The following is a 16,131-nucleotide window of genomic DNA, read 5'->3' on the forward strand; positions in this document are numbered from 1 at the left end:
ATAGGTTATAACTCGTTGCTCGATTGCCAGTTTGCTGATTCTCGTCTCACTATGGGGCTATCTCTTTCCTTACCTTTCCTTTTCTTTCCTTTCTTTTTCTCTTTAATTTTGAGTTCCGCCTGATACCCAACCTTCATGTCATGCAGCGGCTTGATAAGTGGCTAATCTGACATATGCGCTTGGTCCAACGCTTCTAGACAGCTAATACAACCGTCGTTATTGTCATTATGATTCCAGCATACCGCTGGATAGAAGCTGGCGTGAAATGAGAGGGATTAATAAAAGTACGGTTGTGAACATCATGCCAAGTCCGAAATGACCTATGGGTCTCAATATGCTCTTCAAGACGGGAACCGAAACAACGGGAGATAGCGATCCAACTTCCGACTCCTTCGGCGCATAGCTAAACTCGGACTCCATATCCCAGCAAATATGTCTTCACACTCATCCTCATCCTGGCTGTCAAACTCGATGTGCTCATCACGGTTTATGTTTTCCGAGGGCTCAGAGCTCAGGTGGCCAGGCGATACATTCTGATTAGTATTGCATGGTGACTCCCATGATGACGACATAGCTATTCGTTTTGTTTCCAAGATAAACTTTCCGATTTTATATCGCTGGGACTCTTCCTCGGCGGAGACATACTTCCAGCCGAGCACATTACCGCAGAATGCACAGCTGATGTCGCAGACCGTATGAAGTCCGGTGACGTATTGGCGTGGAACTGGTCTCTGCATCACAGTGTTGGGCAGCGATTCAGCCTGCGAAGTTGACCCGCTCATAGAAACAGCACTGGCGGTAGGCTCTGCAGAGACGAGGTACGCCCGGCCATGACGACCAGTAAACCCTTTGCTGATGATTTGGGGCTTGAGGCACAACTCGGCTCCACATTTTGAACAGCGGAGACATGACACATGCCCAGTAAGATATCTATTGTTTCCATTACCATGAGTATCTGCTTTCCTTGTTGAAGGCAGGTGGTTGGCATTGTGGCGCCTTGGATGGAAGATTATAGATGGTAATAAGAATTTAGGAAACATGGGGGTAGGAGCTTGGTGTTATTTTGTCGAGAGATTATACGCGGTGCGAGCTCAGGTAGATATTTGATTAAATGCTCCATACAGACCAGACCAAGTTTGACTTTGCAACGGGTCACACTGAGGTCATAGACTGATCCAGCATCCAAATGACTTAAGTGCCCGTGATGGAAACACCTTTACACACATTCATAATTCTGGTCATTAATATAACATGCAGAAATGAAAACCAGCGTTAATGCCGAATCGGTGTCATTTGATAAGATATTCCAGGACTGTAGAGTTTTAATGAAGTAAACTCAATGCAACACCTATAACTACAGACTAAGGTACCTACCTAATTACATAGTAGTAACAAGGATGTATCACAACTTCTGTTTTGCCATTAGTATTGTGAATTTACGACTGCGCTTTCCCTAATAGATCTAAAAGACTGCTTCGCCAAAGGACTCAGCAAAATATAGATGTTAATTATAGAGCACTCTAGTCCCAATATAATCATATCGAAGCAGAAAGTCCCTAGTGAGTACTAATCTTCATAGAGCACAGGTTATGTAAAGGCATTACATTTGAAAAATGATTAGTTCCTCTTTGGAAATGGGTGACACCGAGGTAAGACGGTAAACTGAGAGACGCCAGAAGTCCTGTAAAAAATGAGAGATCGTCAAATAACTTGACATTGTCAGACCTCCGCACATAGGAAAAGCCATTTCGTGCTCAGGCAGTGCTCAAGACACTGCTCAGAAATCCAAGGTTTCAGTGTTGTCAGATTAAAACCACACCATCCCAGGTTTCTCACAATCTCGGAATCTGTTACTTCCTGCGACCGGGGAATGCACGCAACAATCTGAGAACACTCAAACATAGGCATGCTGGCTAGCTCGAACAGGGCGATCAACCTGGAAAAAGAGAGAATAGAAGTAAGTCCCGAAGTCGTGCCGAAGTCGTAGAGATTCCGCTGCAACTCTCATGGGATGACAAGAACTTACCCAGCTTTGAGATTGTGGCCAAGCACACTGTCTTTGAAGAACAAGAATAACGTCCGTTCATCATTCATATCAGTCAAAAAGCCTCGATAAATCGCATCGCCAACGTAGTCCCAAACTTCGACCCAGTTTCGAACTGGCCTTTTTCCACGCCCGGTCCAGTTTGGCCGGCTTTGGTACGCATCCATCCCAGGCGACTCTTGCTGCGCGAACTTCATCTCACCAATGAAAATCGCGCGCAATTTGTCACAGAAGAGCCTCTCACACTCTTCCGGAATGGTATACGTTGCCTCCCCTTTGTATTCAGGCAATTGATTGCCCGGCCAGCTGCTCCCTACGGGCGAAGGGACGGGTAGCGAGCGGGGAGGACTTGAAGAAGGGTTTTTCGACCCTGAGGGGACCTCAGGGATACCACTGTGTTCCTATACAATAATGGCAGATGTCAGCGTACATCACGATGCGGAATATTGGATTTTAAGCGTTGGCGAATCTTACCGGTCCCCGTCGTGGTGCAGTAGTGGAAGCCGCTGACCATGGAAGTCAAAGCATCAACGCTGTAGCAGCTTGCGAGTACGCTAGGTTGGGACCGTTGAAGTTGGTTGGAGTTACTACTTTGATTATTGATGGATTTAGCCATAGCGATAGCTTTTCTGGGGACTAATCTTGACGGTGGCAGAGAATTTGATAAGGATTTATTGGAAGTATATATTATCCAGGTAAAGTTGGAAGAGCAATTAATGATATGACAGTAGATACTGGTGTTTGATTTGGGGCAAGTTGGGTTTCGGATAATGTCACTTTGCTGATTGAGTGCAACAGGGGTAGGTTCGAGGTTTTGATGAGGAGATGAATACCATAAGTCATAGTCATATGAGGCTCCATCGGCAAAGAAGCTCCGCCAATCTTGGGCTGCCATACGGATTAGTCACTAGGTGGCCTACCTTAACCAGTGGAGACCGGCCAGATCATTATACTTCCGAGTATCGACTCGTCGGCCCTGGAATATTCTACCAATCTGATAAAAAAAGATATGATTAGAGCACTGTATGATAGAGAAACAAAGCTTGCTAGGGAACAAAAAAGGTTGCTAAAGATTCTGTAAAGGTAGTTCTAACTTCGCGGAGCAGCTACAGAGTTGGTCTTTGTATCCCGTATCCTGCTGGATTCCGTAATAGTTTCGTGCTCAGGTGTCAAACATTGGCCCGGTACTAGCTCTAACGCACTTGCGTATCACAACACTTCCAGGTTGCTTGGTCTTTGCTGGTAGTTTGAGTATAAAACAAACCTCTGTGGATCAAACGGAACGATTCCTATCGGAACATTATATGAAAGCCCGTAAAAGGGATTTTTCCATTCCCTGAAATTGAAGGAGAAATGAGGGCTCGGGACTATCTACATTCTGGGGGTTGCCGAGAAGAACCGACAGGAACAAGAGATGTGGAAGTGATGATAGAACAGCTGCGATGTACATGTATCCTACCACACGCTCTTATAACTCACGATAATCGCTTGGTCTTATTCTTCGGTGTCTTCCTTGGTGTCGCTGAGGATTGACAGGTTGTCGGAAATACGGGGAGTCTTCTTCCCTCGCGAATGGCGAGCTAAATGAAGTTCGTTGTTGATTTGAGAAGTGGCCAACGCCTGGTCCCTGCTGAAAACCCGCATTTGGGGGAATCGACCCCGCCATCTGGCTCATGCCCATCATCTGCATCGAGGCATTTCCCATGTTGGAGTACATGTTTGCTTGACCGTAGCCATTCATTGCACCACTCTGTTGACTACCATAAATGCCATCCTGAAGGGAATCGAATCCCAGATTATTCATTGGATTCCATGCTTGATTCAAATTATTCGGGAAACCATTTGTAGGAAGGCCCAAAGGATTCATAAACCCCATTCCTCCGCCCATGAACCCAGCCTCAGTGAATGGCATTGTAGGCATGCTTTGCGGATTCATAAAGCCAAACCCAAAAGGCATTGGCTGGTCGTGGGTGATGGATGAGACCTCATTCGAAGAATCCTGAATTTGTAGGTTCGTCGACACAGTGCCCGACGGAGCAATCGGATCAGCTTTTTGCTTCTTGTTCGACGGGCTCAAATTCGACCCTTCAGGGTTGGTGCTCGGGAGATTTTCGTCCGCTGGTCTTTTCTTCGTAGTCGAGTCCAGAGCGCCGTTGACTGACGGCAATGATGATGGCTCCTTCTCCCCAGAGACTGTTCTCTCTGAATCAGACCCTTTACTGTTGGATGAGCTATCACGCACTGTGGGATTCTTCTGCGTATCTTTTCTGGAGTCCGCTTTTTCATCCTCAAAGGCTTTGATTTTCGAAACAGCCTCGTCATCCACCGAAAGATTGTCAAGCAAAACACCTTCTGTGGCGCAGCCAGGGCAAACAAAATCACTCTCAATCAATGCATTGGTAATACAATCATTGCAGTAAGTTCGGTGGCAGCATGGTGTCTTAGTGGGCTCTAGGAACATACGTTTATCAATAGGGCACTCCAAACCCCAGGACTGCAATTCTTTGCTGTACTCCGCTGCTGCCGCTTCTGCTGCCGCTGCTGAAGAAGCTTTGGCCTTCTCCTGGTACAATTCCCAAGCTGCTTTGTCTGGCTTCGCAATGACGAAATCACCATCAGCATTAACCATGACACCTGTATTTCGAAGATCTTCATTCGACCCATCGAGTGCCAATGATTCCGGCTTCTCAACCTTCGTTTGGAGTGAGCGTGGTATACCAGTAGATCGCTTCACTCGGTATTTGCCATCGAATTTTGGATCATTGTTAGTCGGACACGCTTGGATCCAGTGGCCTAGACAAACATATCGGTTAAACCCTGTTTCCCAAATTCAACACTAGTCGTCTCTCACCTTTTTCCCGACAGCGGTAGCAAAGATACCCAGGAGGCGGCGGGTGATCAGGAACATTGACCGCCTTTCCTCTCCCACGACCGAAGGGTACAGGTGTAGCACTATTGATGTCCATTAGCACTACATCCGCATGTAATAGGTATATGCATACTTTGCCATCTCCTGTTGCTGCTCTTTCCACTGGCTAGCTTGCAGGTTGAAAAGAGCATTAATCTTCTCCTCCTCTGTCTGCGCGTTATTGAGCTCTATAACGCTGTTGCTCACTGTGTTGCTAGTATTTGATATAGCTCGGGTCGACATTGAAGCATCATTACGAGGCGCGCTGCGAGCGCTAACGGGCATTTTCCCAGATACGTAACGAGCAGCGCCGCCTTTGCCAGGCCGAGAGGCAGGCAACCTCCGAGCGATAACGGAAGTGGAACGGGGAATGATTGTGGTATCATCATCATACTCTGCAAGAATAAGTCAGCGATGACGCTTTTTTAATTTCCTTTTTCGGAGTTTCCGGTTTTTCCTCCAAACACCAGCCCGAAGAGAAGTAATGAGGACAAAACCGCAGAGCTTACCTTCGCCTGTATCCTCATTGTAAATAGACAATTCAAAATCCGACCCATCGCCCAATCTACTCTGATTGATAATTTCACGTTTCAATTCAAAAACAGAAATACCGGTCCCGTCGAAAGTTACCCTTGAAGGCTCTTTTTGAGACTTGAACTTGAAGTGAACAGAGGATGACATTGTATTGAATTGCGCGTCCAGCAAGTGAGTTTGTGAATGTAATTAGATCAAAAATAGAAGGGACGACACTTTTCTTCAAGTTGAAGCATACAAGTGACAGGAAAAATCACGGAGAGAAAGAAAGCAACACTGAATTGGATGGCAGATCGCCAATAACAGACGGTGACTCAATTTCCCTCTCTTCAGGTAAGTCCAGAGATCACGAAGACGGGAAGTGGAATGGCAATGCTCGGAAACTGTACTTTCGAAAGATTTCCCTTCGGTGCAAACAGTAACAGTGCGAGTTACTGTATACAAATAAACTCGGACCTGTTGATCATGAAAGTTGAGAAGCAGCTGATCTGCAGCGACGAGCAGTGGGTCAGAGAATGCAAAGCTCTTGCCAATCCAAAGACCATAGGAAAGTCACAATGTCCTGCTTGCCCACGAAACCTGACGTCTGAGCTATGCCCTGAGAAAAATGTCCGGCAGCGAATGAATAATTGATCACGTCTGGAGATTGACTACTGACATGCAACCCCGAGATGATAGCAAAATGAGGGAACTGGAGCTGAACGAAATAAAGAGCACTGGCTGTTAATCCAGATGGCGTTCTTGGGTCTACTGGACAGTCGCCAGTGTTCAAATAATGGAGATAACAGAATAATATGAACAAGGTCCAAGTCACATTAATAGCAAGCAGAGGAGAAAGGTGATCTATAGCGGCACTGAATTATGTCAAGAGAAGGAAGTATTGTCCTTTAGCACGGACGGAGGGGAACTTGAGATAATTAGTGTCTCATGGATGAAATTTGCTGTGATGAGTTGAGGCGTTCATTTGGTCATGTGATCTTGGTTTATAAGCAACCCTATTGTCACAGCATGTGACTCCTAGATCATGTGACGCATCCTTTCACCCTAGGCGTAGGGTTGGATAAATGGAGATTTCCCATTTTTTCTTGTAAGAATCCCATATCCGAAAATGGATATCGACGCAATGGGCATCATTTGTGTGATTTTGATGTGAGTCATTCTATATACAGTTAAAAACATACAAGCATTGACCCAAGGACGCCGCTCTCCTCTGATCGCGAACTCTTATTAGCTAGAACTTCCTAATACTGCCTACAATGGGGTAACTAGGGTGCAAAATGGGCTGCGGTCAAACTGTATACCATCACTCGTCGCTTTCGAAGTTGCGGACTAGAAATCCCTCGTTCCGAAGGTGTTCCTTGACCTGTCCAACAGTAGACTCACCACGGTGGAACTGTGGCCTCGTTAGCTGAGAACTAATGGGACGATGAAGGCGGCTCATACCATTCCAGCACCTAATGCCGCATCGGTGGTCGTATATCGGAAGACATCTTCAAAATGCTTTGGCACACCAGCACCGCTTGAAGCAATGACAGGGATTTTGATAGCAGCCTTGACATCGTTGATCAACTCCAGGTCAAATCCACTGTTACTTCCGTCCTTGTCGATGCAATTCAGTAGAATCTCGCCAGCACCCATGGCCTCAACAGCCTTCACTAGCTGTCGGACGTCAATATCACGACTCTCTCTGCCACCCTTGATTGTGCACTGATACCAGCAATAACTCTGGCCGCTAGCGTTCGGGTACTTCGTTTTGATCGTATGGTGCTCGGTGTCATCCGGGCTTGTGACATAAACTCGCTTGGGGTCAACGCTCACAACCACAGCTTGGTTTCCATAAGCCTTCGAAATTGTCTCGATGGCAGTTCTTCCGGTGAGCTTTTCGCCGCGACGATAGTACTCCTCAGCCGCAATGACCGCATCCGATCCAATGCTGACTTTATCGGCTCCAGACTTGAAATACATTGTAGCAACATCCAGAGCAGAGATGTGAGTCCCGTCAGGATCGATAGTGTCCTTGATACCGCCTCCGATTGTCAGAGGAACAAAGACGGTCTCCGATGTTCTTCTCAAGATTTCCAACATTGGGGTATCTACGAGCGGGCAATTCCGAAAAGACGTGATATTGAGGAAGGTGACCTCGTCCGCCCCTTGCTCGTAATACCTCTTTGCCATGTCAACCGGCTTTCCCAGATTTCTTACCTGACCTCCTGCGTCCACGCCGACCTTCTCTCGCACATCGTATTGATCACCTTTCGTGACGACCAGATCACCAGCATCATTCGTACGGACATCAAGACAGGCGATGATCCTGCGGGTCAACCCGTCTTCCCTCTTTCTTGCCTCCAGACCTTCCGTTCCGATTGGCTGGAATTTGTCACCATTCAAGAACGCACGGAGAGTCCGTAGTCCAGCTTGTCCGCTTTTCTCCGGATGAAACTGAGTAGCAAAGATATTTTCCCGAGCGATGGCGCCAATAAATTCTTCATCACCGTACGTGGCCGTAGCAACTGACCAGCCGTCGTTCTCTAATACGCCGGCCTTGTAGAGAGCTGCGAAGGAATGAACGTAGTAATACTTGCTGTTCGGGTTCAACCCATAGAAAGTTTGACGCTCCGAGGTTGTATTCATAGCAGAGTTCCAGCCTATGTGAGGCACGCTCTTCCTGTCATCGTTGAATTTCTGCATTCGTTGTGGGATCAGTCCCAATCCGGGGTGTCGGAATCTTCTTCAGAGCCCTCGAAAAGTGCCTGCAGACCAACACATATGCCCATGAAGGGCTTTCCCAGCTCTATATGCTGTCTGATCGGTTCCAGGAAGCCACCTTCGGAAAGCTGAGAGAGGCAATGGCCGAAATGGCCAACACCGGGCACCATGAGTCTCTACGATGATATATGTCAGTTGTGAATCGTGCAGTAGCAGAAACAAGACTAGCAACAGAGAAGAGTGCGCACATCGGCATTTTTAATATCGGCCGGAGACTTGATCCATTCAACATCGAATCCAACTTTGTTGATCGCATTCACCAACGAGCGGACATTTCCTGCGACATAATCGAGCAGGTGAACAGTCGGCATGGCGGCAGTCCGATATCTCAAGCCGTAAGTGCTGTACTTCAATACTAAAGTCGAGTAGAGGCTGAATCACAGGCTTTGTCGGGCTTCGGTAAGCCCGCAGACATTCGGGGACAGAGAGAATGAATGAAAGTGGCTTGGGAAGAAGAATAATCACCCTCCTCATTTATTGTCAAACATCACTCCCCACCACGGCGGGGGCATTTAGCTGAGTCATTGTTCAAAATGATAACCTTTTTTTTTGCTCTTTTTTTCCCTTCCGCCCACATCAATATTCTAGACAGCTGACCGCCTTAGAATCCACTTTCTCACTAGTACTACTACTTCGGGTTCGCTTAGCCTGAAGCTCGCTGACAACGCAGTCTACTGGGTTATTGTACAAGAGTATATTCTACCCAAAAGTGATCTTACCTGCTGGTTGGGCCTGCGACCCGGCAGACAATGGAGCCCACTAAGGTGCGAATGGGATAATAAACCTGTCTTGACCAATGGAAACCAATGCTCCTCTTTATTTGTTATTTCAAAATCTATATCCCTCTATTGCAATGGTTCATGCAAAACAATCTCGAAATGTCGAGTCAGACGGTCTGTAGATATCGCTTGGTCGAACTAAACGCTATATCATGAACAAGCGCTTTATGAGACATCATTCCCACCGGAAAGACTGATGATCAAGGGCAAATCCGAAGCAATGTTCTGAGAATTTTGGAGATAGATGAGGCCGTTTCGAGGCTATATCTGTGTAAGCCCTTTTTGTCGAGTCCGGAAGAGACCGTGTAGCTTACCGGGGAAAACTGTCTCAGACATACTCCAGCAGCTTTCAAGATTGCAGCACTCTGCCTCCTGTTAGCTGCGTTTACTAAAGTGTGGTGATTCAGACAAACTTCTTGGTCCATGTTGTATCCTTGGGAATACACGACTTCCGATATACCGACTTGGGCGATCTTGACTGTACACGTCAAGCAAGGGCATCTACGGATCATCAACATCTGGAAAACAACGAGCAGGGGCTGGGGAATCTGACGTATCGCAATAGAGTATTGAACCTTCACGTATACGCTCTCGGCCTGCTTCCAACAAAGCGTTCTCTTCAGCATGAAGGCAAAGACATGTCGATAGGCCAACGCCTCCTCCTTCTCCACGGTTGCATCGCGGACCTGGTCGATGTGAGTCTCTCTTAGAAAAGCACGAGAAGATCAAAGGCAAGCTGCAGGCCTTCAGGAGATTTCATACATCCACCTTCATTGCAGTTGGTAAGATGCCGAGGAGTCCCGTTGTATCCGGTGCTAATTACACGGCGCTCCCTAACGAGCACACAGCCCACTCTTCTCTTCATGCAATTGCTTCTCTGCGCAGCGAGTGAAGCTAGTTGCATGAAATACTGGTCCCAGTTGGGACGTAGACGTTGCTCGTCGGCGAGATTCAGGGCTTCAAGAGCAGCATGCAGTTCCTCCAAAGAAGAGCATGAGTTGAACAATCGCACTTGCGCACGATCCGTCAGATAGGCACGTCCAATTTCTTTATCGTAAAGGTGCCGATCATTCCATATAACAAATCTTTCAAGCGGAGGAGGATCAAGCTGTCTCCTTCGGCACCTAAAAATGGAGTAAAAACATTATATTTCCATACAGAATATGTTATTAAGGGCATAGGGTCTTGGCAAGGGAATTACCTATCTGTGAACCGCTTCCACCGAAGACTAACTGGCGCATCAACGCTCACTAGGAGGAAAAATGGTCGTTGAAGAAAACGCTCTATGGTCGCAGTATCCCAGATATCTGTTGTGACCCAGCGCTCCCTCCATCTTTTCGTTGCAAAGTCTAGGAGGGATTCGACGCTGTCGAATGTGAATTCTGAATTCCTCTTGTTGCTGAGTTCCGAAGCTTGTAACCGAAGATCGTCTTCATGGTCATCGGTTATCCGAGGGTAGTGTTTGTTGTTCAGCTCAAGGAGTTGGAACTCTTGATGTTCAATGAGGTAATCTGCGATGGCGTGCTTGCCTGAGCATATTCCTTTCCCCTCCAGTGTCATTAGTCCATCATGCTGTGGAATATTTTCGTCATGAAGGGTTCATACTAACCTCCACACAAGCCAATCAGCATTTCTTGGCCCTGACAGGAAGATGCAAAGGATGCCTGGTGAGATGTGTGTGAAGTGGCAGATCCTTCAATCAGTACGATAATGTTTTGGTTTCTTCTATTAACCCATTACAAGCTGATGTTGACACCAGTGGGCTATCCAGTTGATTTTTCAAACAATCGCGTCTGAGGTAACTAGAGGCACGTAGAACCTAAGGTACAGATAATAATAATCGAGAAGATCCGAATTACAAGCAACAGCCTAGCCGCGTAGGATGTATTTAGTGGGGTAGGGAGAACTTTTGGTGTTATGCATGTATTATTATCAACCAATCCCGCATCGTGTAGCCTCTGGCTGTTATTTATATATATTAACATCTAAGAGTCCAGTTAGAGGGAAGCTAATAGTAACTGGAATCAGAAATACAGCACAGACCACAGAATACTGTAGTATTAATACCTAGATGCCAAGGATACCGAGGAAGGAAGAGCGTGAAAGTATCTACTGACGCGTCAAAAGTTTGAATCCAGCGTATTTACCGCTAGCCCGATTAGGCAAACACCTAATATTCTATCCGCAGATTCAAATCTCGAGATACATCTCTCAGTAATCAATATTATGGCACCTCGCAAAGAAATATCTCCGCAGATGCGATCACGTATCTGTGAGCTCCATAGTGTTGGATGGAGTCATTCTAGAATTCACAAAATGCATCCTGATATGTATATAAAATATTAGGGAGTTGAGTTGCCTAATCAGGGCTAGCGGTAAATACCGCTGGATTCAAACTTTTGACGTGCCACTGTAGATATACCGACTAGATAAGGTAGTAGATAACTTATTTGGCTGCGTGGGTCAACGAAACAACGAGGAATAAGCTGGCGAATTCCCAAACAAGAAGGCAGGGAGACTACCCGTGATGGACGAAGTGGCGGATTGTGGATAAGGTTTGCCCATGACCGTCATCATGTCTGACCTAGTCAGCTGTTCAGAAATGATGATGACGGGGAGGAGGAAAAGTCACGTCGCTCTACGCAGCACTTCAGATCTGTATGTATGGGGGGGTGTATTTACCTCTCGTATTATGCTATAAATCCAGGAAGTTGGGCTTGCCCGCCTTCTCGGCCCGCTGTCATTTATTACTACGTACTACTTTTCTAGTACTAGTACGACTCTACTTCCTACCTTATCATTACTCCACTGTCTGATACAGTTGCACTTGAACAGTTTAACGCTCGTCATCATAATCAGAGCAGAAGCAGATCCAGATATACCTGCGGCTCACTCTTTAAAATATTGAGATAGGGCTCAGGGTCCTAGGACATCCACACGACATTATAACCGAACAAAATGCAGTACGCTCCTTTTGCCTCGGACATTGAGCTCCCATTCTATACAGCTCTAGCTACATTGAAAATAGACCGTGACAAACTCGATGACTCTGCTCGCAAAGTATTAGGCCTGTACGAACTGCGCTCCACGGACGCACCGAATAATTCTTGTCGGATGCAGATACATGGAAATGCCCTCACCAGCGACGAGTGAGTCCATAGTCTGAGCTCAACTCCTACTTCCTTTTACAGTTATGTCGGCGATATGTAGGGCCCAGAGGGTATAATTGCTAATTGGCCATGGATTACACCAGTGTACCGGAAGGTTATTACAGAGCTGAAGGGACGATCAAAAATTTTAATACTTTTGAAGAATACCGCGATATCGATAAGCCTCAGATGTTGCAACAAGCCGGGCAAACGGTCAGCCTCACGGTGCAAAAGGTCAATGAAGTTTACTAATGATATTCCGGAAAGATACGGGATGCCATAGAGGACGGCAGCATCTACTTGTGTCCGTCAAAATTATCTTCCTTCATGATACTGTCTTTCGCAGATCTTAAGAAGTATAAGTTCCACTACTGGTTCGCGTTTCCTGCACTTCATTCAACCCCTTCCTGGACTCCTGTACCATATTCTGGGCAGATCGTCGGTGATACTCCGGTTGAACCGATGAATAGGGCACCATTCAAGGCTTTATCCACTCTTGAAAGTTCGACTCTTGTGGAGGCAGTGCAGACCTGGTCCCGCAGCGTCGAAGCTTGTCAGCGAGGCTTCTTCCTCGCAAGGAAGTATTTCGAGCTTGATGGCAGACCTGGGCATGATGCCAAGGGGATGCCCGAAACAGCAGATGGGACATTGGTGGCTAGTTCACAGCAGAGCACCGGACACAACTGGAAGATTGCTTCTCTAGCAAGTTATGAGAGCGGGTTTTTCGATGGGGCGCCATTCGAGGATAGCTTCGTTTGTTTTGCCGATCCTTCGAACTACGACGATGCGCCGGGTTGGATGCTGAGGAATCTACTATTTCTCATCAAGCGACGTTGGGGTCTACGAAGAGCCCAGATTTTGAGGTATCGCGATACACGTCGCGAGAATGGTCGCAGCATGGTAGTCACAATGGAATGCAAGGCTCAGCCGGTGTCACACCCGGGGAGTTCTCCTGAAACAGTGAACGGTGCGCCCAAAGTAACTGGCTGGGAACGGAATTCAGCGGGAAAGCTGTCAGGGAGATTAGTGGACCTGACAGAGTATCTGAATCCCAAGAGGTGAGCAGGTTTCGGGATGTGCCACTCAAAGTACTTGTGTGCGTCTAACGCAATGGCTAGGCTGGCGGATCAGTCCGTTGATCTCAATCTGAAACTCATGAAATGGAGGATCAGCCCGGATCTCGATCTTGAGAAGATCAAACGCACCAGATGCCTCTTACTTGGAGCTGGGACATTAGGAAGCTATGTTGCTCGAAATTTAATGGTACGTCTTCCCATATCTCCGTTGAACAGACATTCACCGAGCTGCTTGGCCTCTAGGCTTGGGGAGTTACGAAGATAACGTTCGTGGATAACGGAAACGTATCTTTTTCAAATCCGGTGAGGCAGCCACTTTTCAACTTTAAAGACTGCCTAGAAGGTGGCGCTAGAAAGGCAATTCGAGCTGCGCAAGCCCTGTCGGAAATCTACCCTGGTGTTGAGGCTACCGGGCATGTTCTTTCGGTGCCAATGGCTGGCCATCCTATCACAGACACGGAGAAGACACGAAAAGAGTTCGGTATTCTCAAGGCTCTAGTAGATGAGCACGACGTTATTTTCCTTCTTATGGACACGAGAGAATCGCGCTGGCTCCCAACAGTCATTGGTAAGGCGGCGGGGAAGATTGTGATGAATGCAGCGCTTGGATTCGATTCTTTTGTGGTCATGCGACACGGCGTCAGAAACGATGCAGACCCAACATCAGAGCTTGGTTGCTACTTTTGCAATGACGTAGTTGCGCCGATGAACGTAAGCCACCATTCCCAAGTGCCGTGTCTTTATGCGACTGACTTTTTTTAAGTCTGTAAGAGATCAGACACTTGATCAACAATGCACCGTCACTCGACCAGGTGTAGCCACAATAGCTTCAGCCTTGACGGTTGAGCTGCTCATTTCACTTCTGCAGCACCCTCAAGGTGCTGCGGCCCCAGCTGCTTTGCCAAACGATGACCGCGGTTCTCACCCTCTTGGTCTGGTGCCACACCAAATCAGGGGATTTCTTTCGTCCTTCGAAAACATTTCGGTTATAGGAAGAAGCTATGACTGTTGTAGTGCCTGCTCAATAAATGTCGTTAACGCATACAATGAACACGGCTGGGAATTTGTGGTAAAAGCTTTGAACGAGCCCGGATATGTGGAGGAGTTGAGTGGTCTTAGGGAGGTCAGTCACAGCAACCCTCTTTTAACCTAACCTCTATTCCTCGTCTTTCGCTTCCCCCGTCCGCCCAAATCACCCAACCCGACCGGAACTCTCTGGCACTGGCCATAAACAAGGCAATTTCGGTTGATATGGATGGCTGACACAACAGAAGGTCCAAGCAAGAGCAGAAGAAACGATAGATGACATCGAGTGGGACGAGTCGCTTGAGAACGAGGAGGAAATCATCTAAGTATTCGGTGATCCGATACCAGGTGCGCAGGGCAGGGCAGCAGAATGAGATGAGAGCTACATCTGGCTGGTGGGTTCTGATCTAGGAATGCATGAGGACCTCTTTCTTCAACGCGTTATTCCTTCTGTCGAGGCCAACAAAGTACGCTTCCCTTGATTCCTGCGCAAGTCAGTGCGTGATGACGATAACAATACTCGATATGTCCAGCACGTACATTGCGCGAAGACTCTGGCTTGATCCTGTGCACTCTATGGAAGAGTGCTCTGAACTGTCTCTCTAGTTCTTTGTCCTCGACCCCTTGATAAAATTTGCAAATGAAATGACCTCCAGTCCGTAAGGTGTCAAAGCTGAATTGCAATGCGGCACGGCAGAGGTCCTATCAGATCAGTCAAATATGTACGATAAGTATGACATTTGATTGAAGTACCATGCTGCCGGCGTGATCTCGAAAATTCACGCCGCTTGTGTTCATCATCCTATTATAAGGGTCACTTAGACTTCGCTTCCAGAAGCCGGTGGTTTGGAACCAGGGAGCACACATATCGCTTAGAACCACATCTACCGTTCTCTCCGACACGGCATCACTTTGTCCGATGAACTCGCTATTGTGCTCCAGGCTCGCGGTCGAACTCAAGGTCGTATTATTGTGTTCGTCTCCGTCCCACGGACCAGGGGAACGCGGTCTGCCTCTACAAGGATCGCGGAGGAACTCCCGAACATAGGCCTGAATATCTGGGGCAAGGAAGTTGCCCTGTATGGTAGAGACGCCTTTGGGGGCTGTGCTGGGATTATGTCTACGCCCAGGACTCGACCGTTCGGTTGAGTTCGAGTCGCTGCCACCTGAGAGAGTTAGATGTCTATTAAAACTGCCGCGAGATCAAACAAACCTGAGACCAGGAGCCGGGGGCGTATCCCTGATGAGAATAACAGAGGTCAGCCTGAATGCCCAGACTTGAAAGCGACAGGGGCGGTATACCAGATCCACTACTGTTTGCCCACTCTTGAAAATGTGATATTTCTCATCGATCTAAATTACCTGTGTTTAGCATAAAATGAACAGTAAGGCTCAAGTAATCCATACCTGCAATAACTTGAATGCTGCACGGCTCTTCAAGCCTTGTACTGCCGCAGCTCTTGTAAAGTGGTCTTTGATCTGACGTGCTTGCCATCTCTTCGAGGATGAATGTCTCTTGAATATGAGGAGAGACGTTATATCACTGATCTCGAGTTTTATAGTCTTAGTTGGGCGGGACGAAAAGAACATGGTGCTGGGATCTTTCTATGTGAGGTAGATACCCAATTTGATTGGTGTCTGCGGGAAATTTTGGATGGCGGGATCACGTCAATGTATTATTGGATTGGGCCGTCCTTGATAATCAGGTGTGATACAATATAGATACTGCAAATCTAACCCTGCCCGATGATGGAGGTGACGAGAAAAGGAAAAGAACAAGTACCAGTAGATAAACTCTGTAGATAATATACTCTAGTAGGCAGCCCTTTAGAAGTTGTATTCAAACAGC

At 47.2% G+C, this 16,131-nt stretch overlaps 7 protein-coding genes across 7 annotated transcripts; 1 reads left to right on the plus strand and 6 right to left on the minus strand.

The window, feature by feature from the left end:
• Positions 1 to 142: 142 nt before the first annotated feature.
• On the minus strand, positions 143 to 1,040 carry P174DRAFT_399454 (yippee/mis18 family protein; the record flags this gene model as incomplete). Its single annotated transcript, XM_024823873.1, has 2 exons — positions 143 to 761; positions 816 to 1,040. The coding sequence occupies 2 exons, from the start codon at positions 1,038 to 1,040 to the stop codon at positions 342 to 344; spliced, it is 645 nt and encodes a 214-aa protein (XP_024687148.1). The 3' UTR covers positions 143 to 341.
• A 685-nt stretch (positions 1,041 to 1,725) lies between these two features.
• P174DRAFT_331779 (ornithine decarboxylase antizyme) lies at positions 1,726 to 2,606 on the minus strand (the record flags this gene model as incomplete). The annotated part of the gene is made up of 3 exons (XM_024821665.1): positions 1,726 to 1,936; positions 2,027 to 2,445; positions 2,475 to 2,606. Coding segments are annotated over 3 exons (762 nt in total), but the record flags the coding sequence as incomplete, so codon positions are not given.
• A 680-nt stretch (positions 2,607 to 3,286) lies between these two features.
• P174DRAFT_21365 (cleavage polyadenylation factor subunit MPE1) lies at positions 3,287 to 5,742 on the minus strand. Its single transcript, XM_024821348.1, has 4 exons — positions 5,462 to 5,742; positions 5,047 to 5,347; positions 4,896 to 4,996; positions 3,287 to 4,837 (listed from the first exon to the last, which is right to left on the minus strand). Exons 1-4 carry the CDS (start codon positions 5,631 to 5,633, stop codon positions 3,513 to 3,515), a joined length of 1,899 nt encoding a protein of 632 aa, XP_024687150.1. The 5' UTR covers positions 5,634 to 5,742; the 3' UTR covers positions 3,287 to 3,512.
• Positions 5,743 to 6,775: 1,033 nt separating this feature from the next.
• Positions 6,776 to 8,790, minus strand: P174DRAFT_436979 (imidazoleglycerol-phosphate synthase). Its single transcript, XM_024826169.1, has 4 exons — positions 8,441 to 8,790; positions 8,249 to 8,368; positions 6,930 to 8,168; positions 6,776 to 6,879 (listed from the first exon to the last, which is right to left on the minus strand). The coding sequence occupies exons 1-4, from the start codon at positions 8,561 to 8,563 to the stop codon at positions 6,790 to 6,792; spliced, it is 1,572 nt and encodes a 523-aa protein (XP_024687151.1). The 5' UTR covers positions 8,564 to 8,790; the 3' UTR covers positions 6,776 to 6,789.
• Positions 8,791 to 9,043: 253 nt separating this feature from the next.
• On the minus strand, positions 9,044 to 10,876 carry P174DRAFT_500203 (deoxycytidine monophosphate deaminase). Its single transcript, XM_024830953.1, has 6 exons — positions 10,641 to 10,876; positions 10,233 to 10,572; positions 9,794 to 10,155; positions 9,585 to 9,717; positions 9,346 to 9,532; positions 9,044 to 9,292 (listed from the first exon to the last, which is right to left on the minus strand). The coding sequence occupies exons 1-6, from the start codon at positions 10,660 to 10,662 to the stop codon at positions 9,197 to 9,199; spliced, it is 1,140 nt and encodes a 379-aa protein (XP_024687152.1). The 5' UTR covers positions 10,663 to 10,876; the 3' UTR covers positions 9,044 to 9,196.
• Positions 10,877 to 11,989: 1,113 nt separating this feature from the next.
• P174DRAFT_426841 (putative autophagy ubiquitin-activating enzyme ApgG) lies at positions 11,990 to 14,409 on the plus strand (the record flags this gene model as incomplete). The annotated part of the gene is made up of 6 exons (XM_024825403.1): positions 11,990 to 12,180; positions 12,285 to 12,414; positions 12,448 to 13,238; positions 13,299 to 13,443; positions 13,500 to 13,967; positions 14,020 to 14,409. 6 exons carry the CDS (start codon positions 11,990 to 11,992, stop codon positions 14,407 to 14,409), a joined length of 2,115 nt encoding a protein of 704 aa, XP_024687153.1.
• Positions 14,410 to 14,900: 491 nt separating this feature from the next.
• On the minus strand, positions 14,901 to 16,122 carry P174DRAFT_436983 (putative ribosomal RNA large subunit methyltransferase J). The gene is made up of 5 exons (XM_024826170.1): positions 15,690 to 16,122; positions 15,585 to 15,635; positions 15,496 to 15,522; positions 15,407 to 15,448; positions 14,901 to 15,359 (listed from the first exon to the last, which is right to left on the minus strand). The coding sequence occupies exons 1-5, from the start codon at positions 15,870 to 15,872 to the stop codon at positions 14,997 to 14,999; spliced, it is 666 nt and encodes a 221-aa protein (XP_024687154.1). The 5' UTR covers positions 15,873 to 16,122; the 3' UTR covers positions 14,901 to 14,996.
• Between the last annotated feature and the right edge of the window lie 9 nt (positions 16,123 to 16,131).

This window comes from Aspergillus novofumigatus (assembly GCF_002847465.1).
Source record: "Aspergillus novofumigatus IBT 16806 chromosome Unknown P174scaffold_1, whole genome shotgun sequence".
NCBI lineage: Eukaryota > Fungi > Ascomycota > Eurotiomycetes > Eurotiales > Aspergillaceae > Aspergillus > Aspergillus novofumigatus.

Coding starts and splice junctions, on each gene's coding strand:
- P174DRAFT_436983 (XM_024826170.1), bottom strand. CDS start 15,872: ATGTTCTTTTCGTCCCGCCCAACTAAGACTATAAAACTCGAGATCAGT. Junction 15,449..15,495: donor CCCCCGGCTCCTGGTCTCAG/GTTTGTTTGATC, acceptor TAACTCTCTCAG/GTGGCAGCGACTCGAACTCA. Junction 15,360..15,406: donor CGAACGGTCGAGTCCTGGGC/GTAGACATAATC, acceptor TCTACCATACAG/GGCAACTTCCTTGCCCCAGA.
- P174DRAFT_500203 (XM_024830953.1), bottom strand. CDS start 10,662: ATGCTGATTGGCTTGTGTGGAG. Junction 9,718..9,793: donor CAACTGCAATGAAGGTGGAT/GTATGAAATCTC, acceptor CACATCGACCAG/GTCCGCGATGCAACCGTGGA. Junction 9,533..9,584: donor TCAATACTCTATTGCGATAC/GTCAGATTCCCC, acceptor GATGATCCGTAG/ATGCCCTTGCTTGACGTGTA.
- P174DRAFT_436979 (XM_024826169.1), bottom strand. CDS start 8,563: ATGCCGACTGTTCACCTGCTCGATTATGTCGCAGGAAATGTCCGCTCG. Junction 8,369..8,440: donor CCGATATTAAAAATGCCGAT/GTGCGCACTCTT, acceptor ATATCATCGTAG/AGACTCATGGTGCCCGGTGT. Junction 6,880..6,929: donor CGGCATTAGGTGCTGGAATG/GTATGAGCCGCC, acceptor ACGAGGCCACAG/TTCCACCGTGGTGAGTCTAC.
- P174DRAFT_21365 (XM_024821348.1), bottom strand. CDS start 5,633: ATGTCATCCTCTGTTCACTTCAAGTTCAAGTCTCAAAAAGAGCCTTCA. Junction 5,348..5,461: donor CAATGAGGATACAGGCGAAG/GTAAGCTCTGCG, acceptor TTATTCTTGCAG/AGTATGATGATGATACCACA. Junction 4,838..4,895: donor CTACCGCTGTCGGGAAAAAG/GTGAGAGACGAC, acceptor ATGTTTGTCTAG/GCCACTGGATCCAAGCGTGT.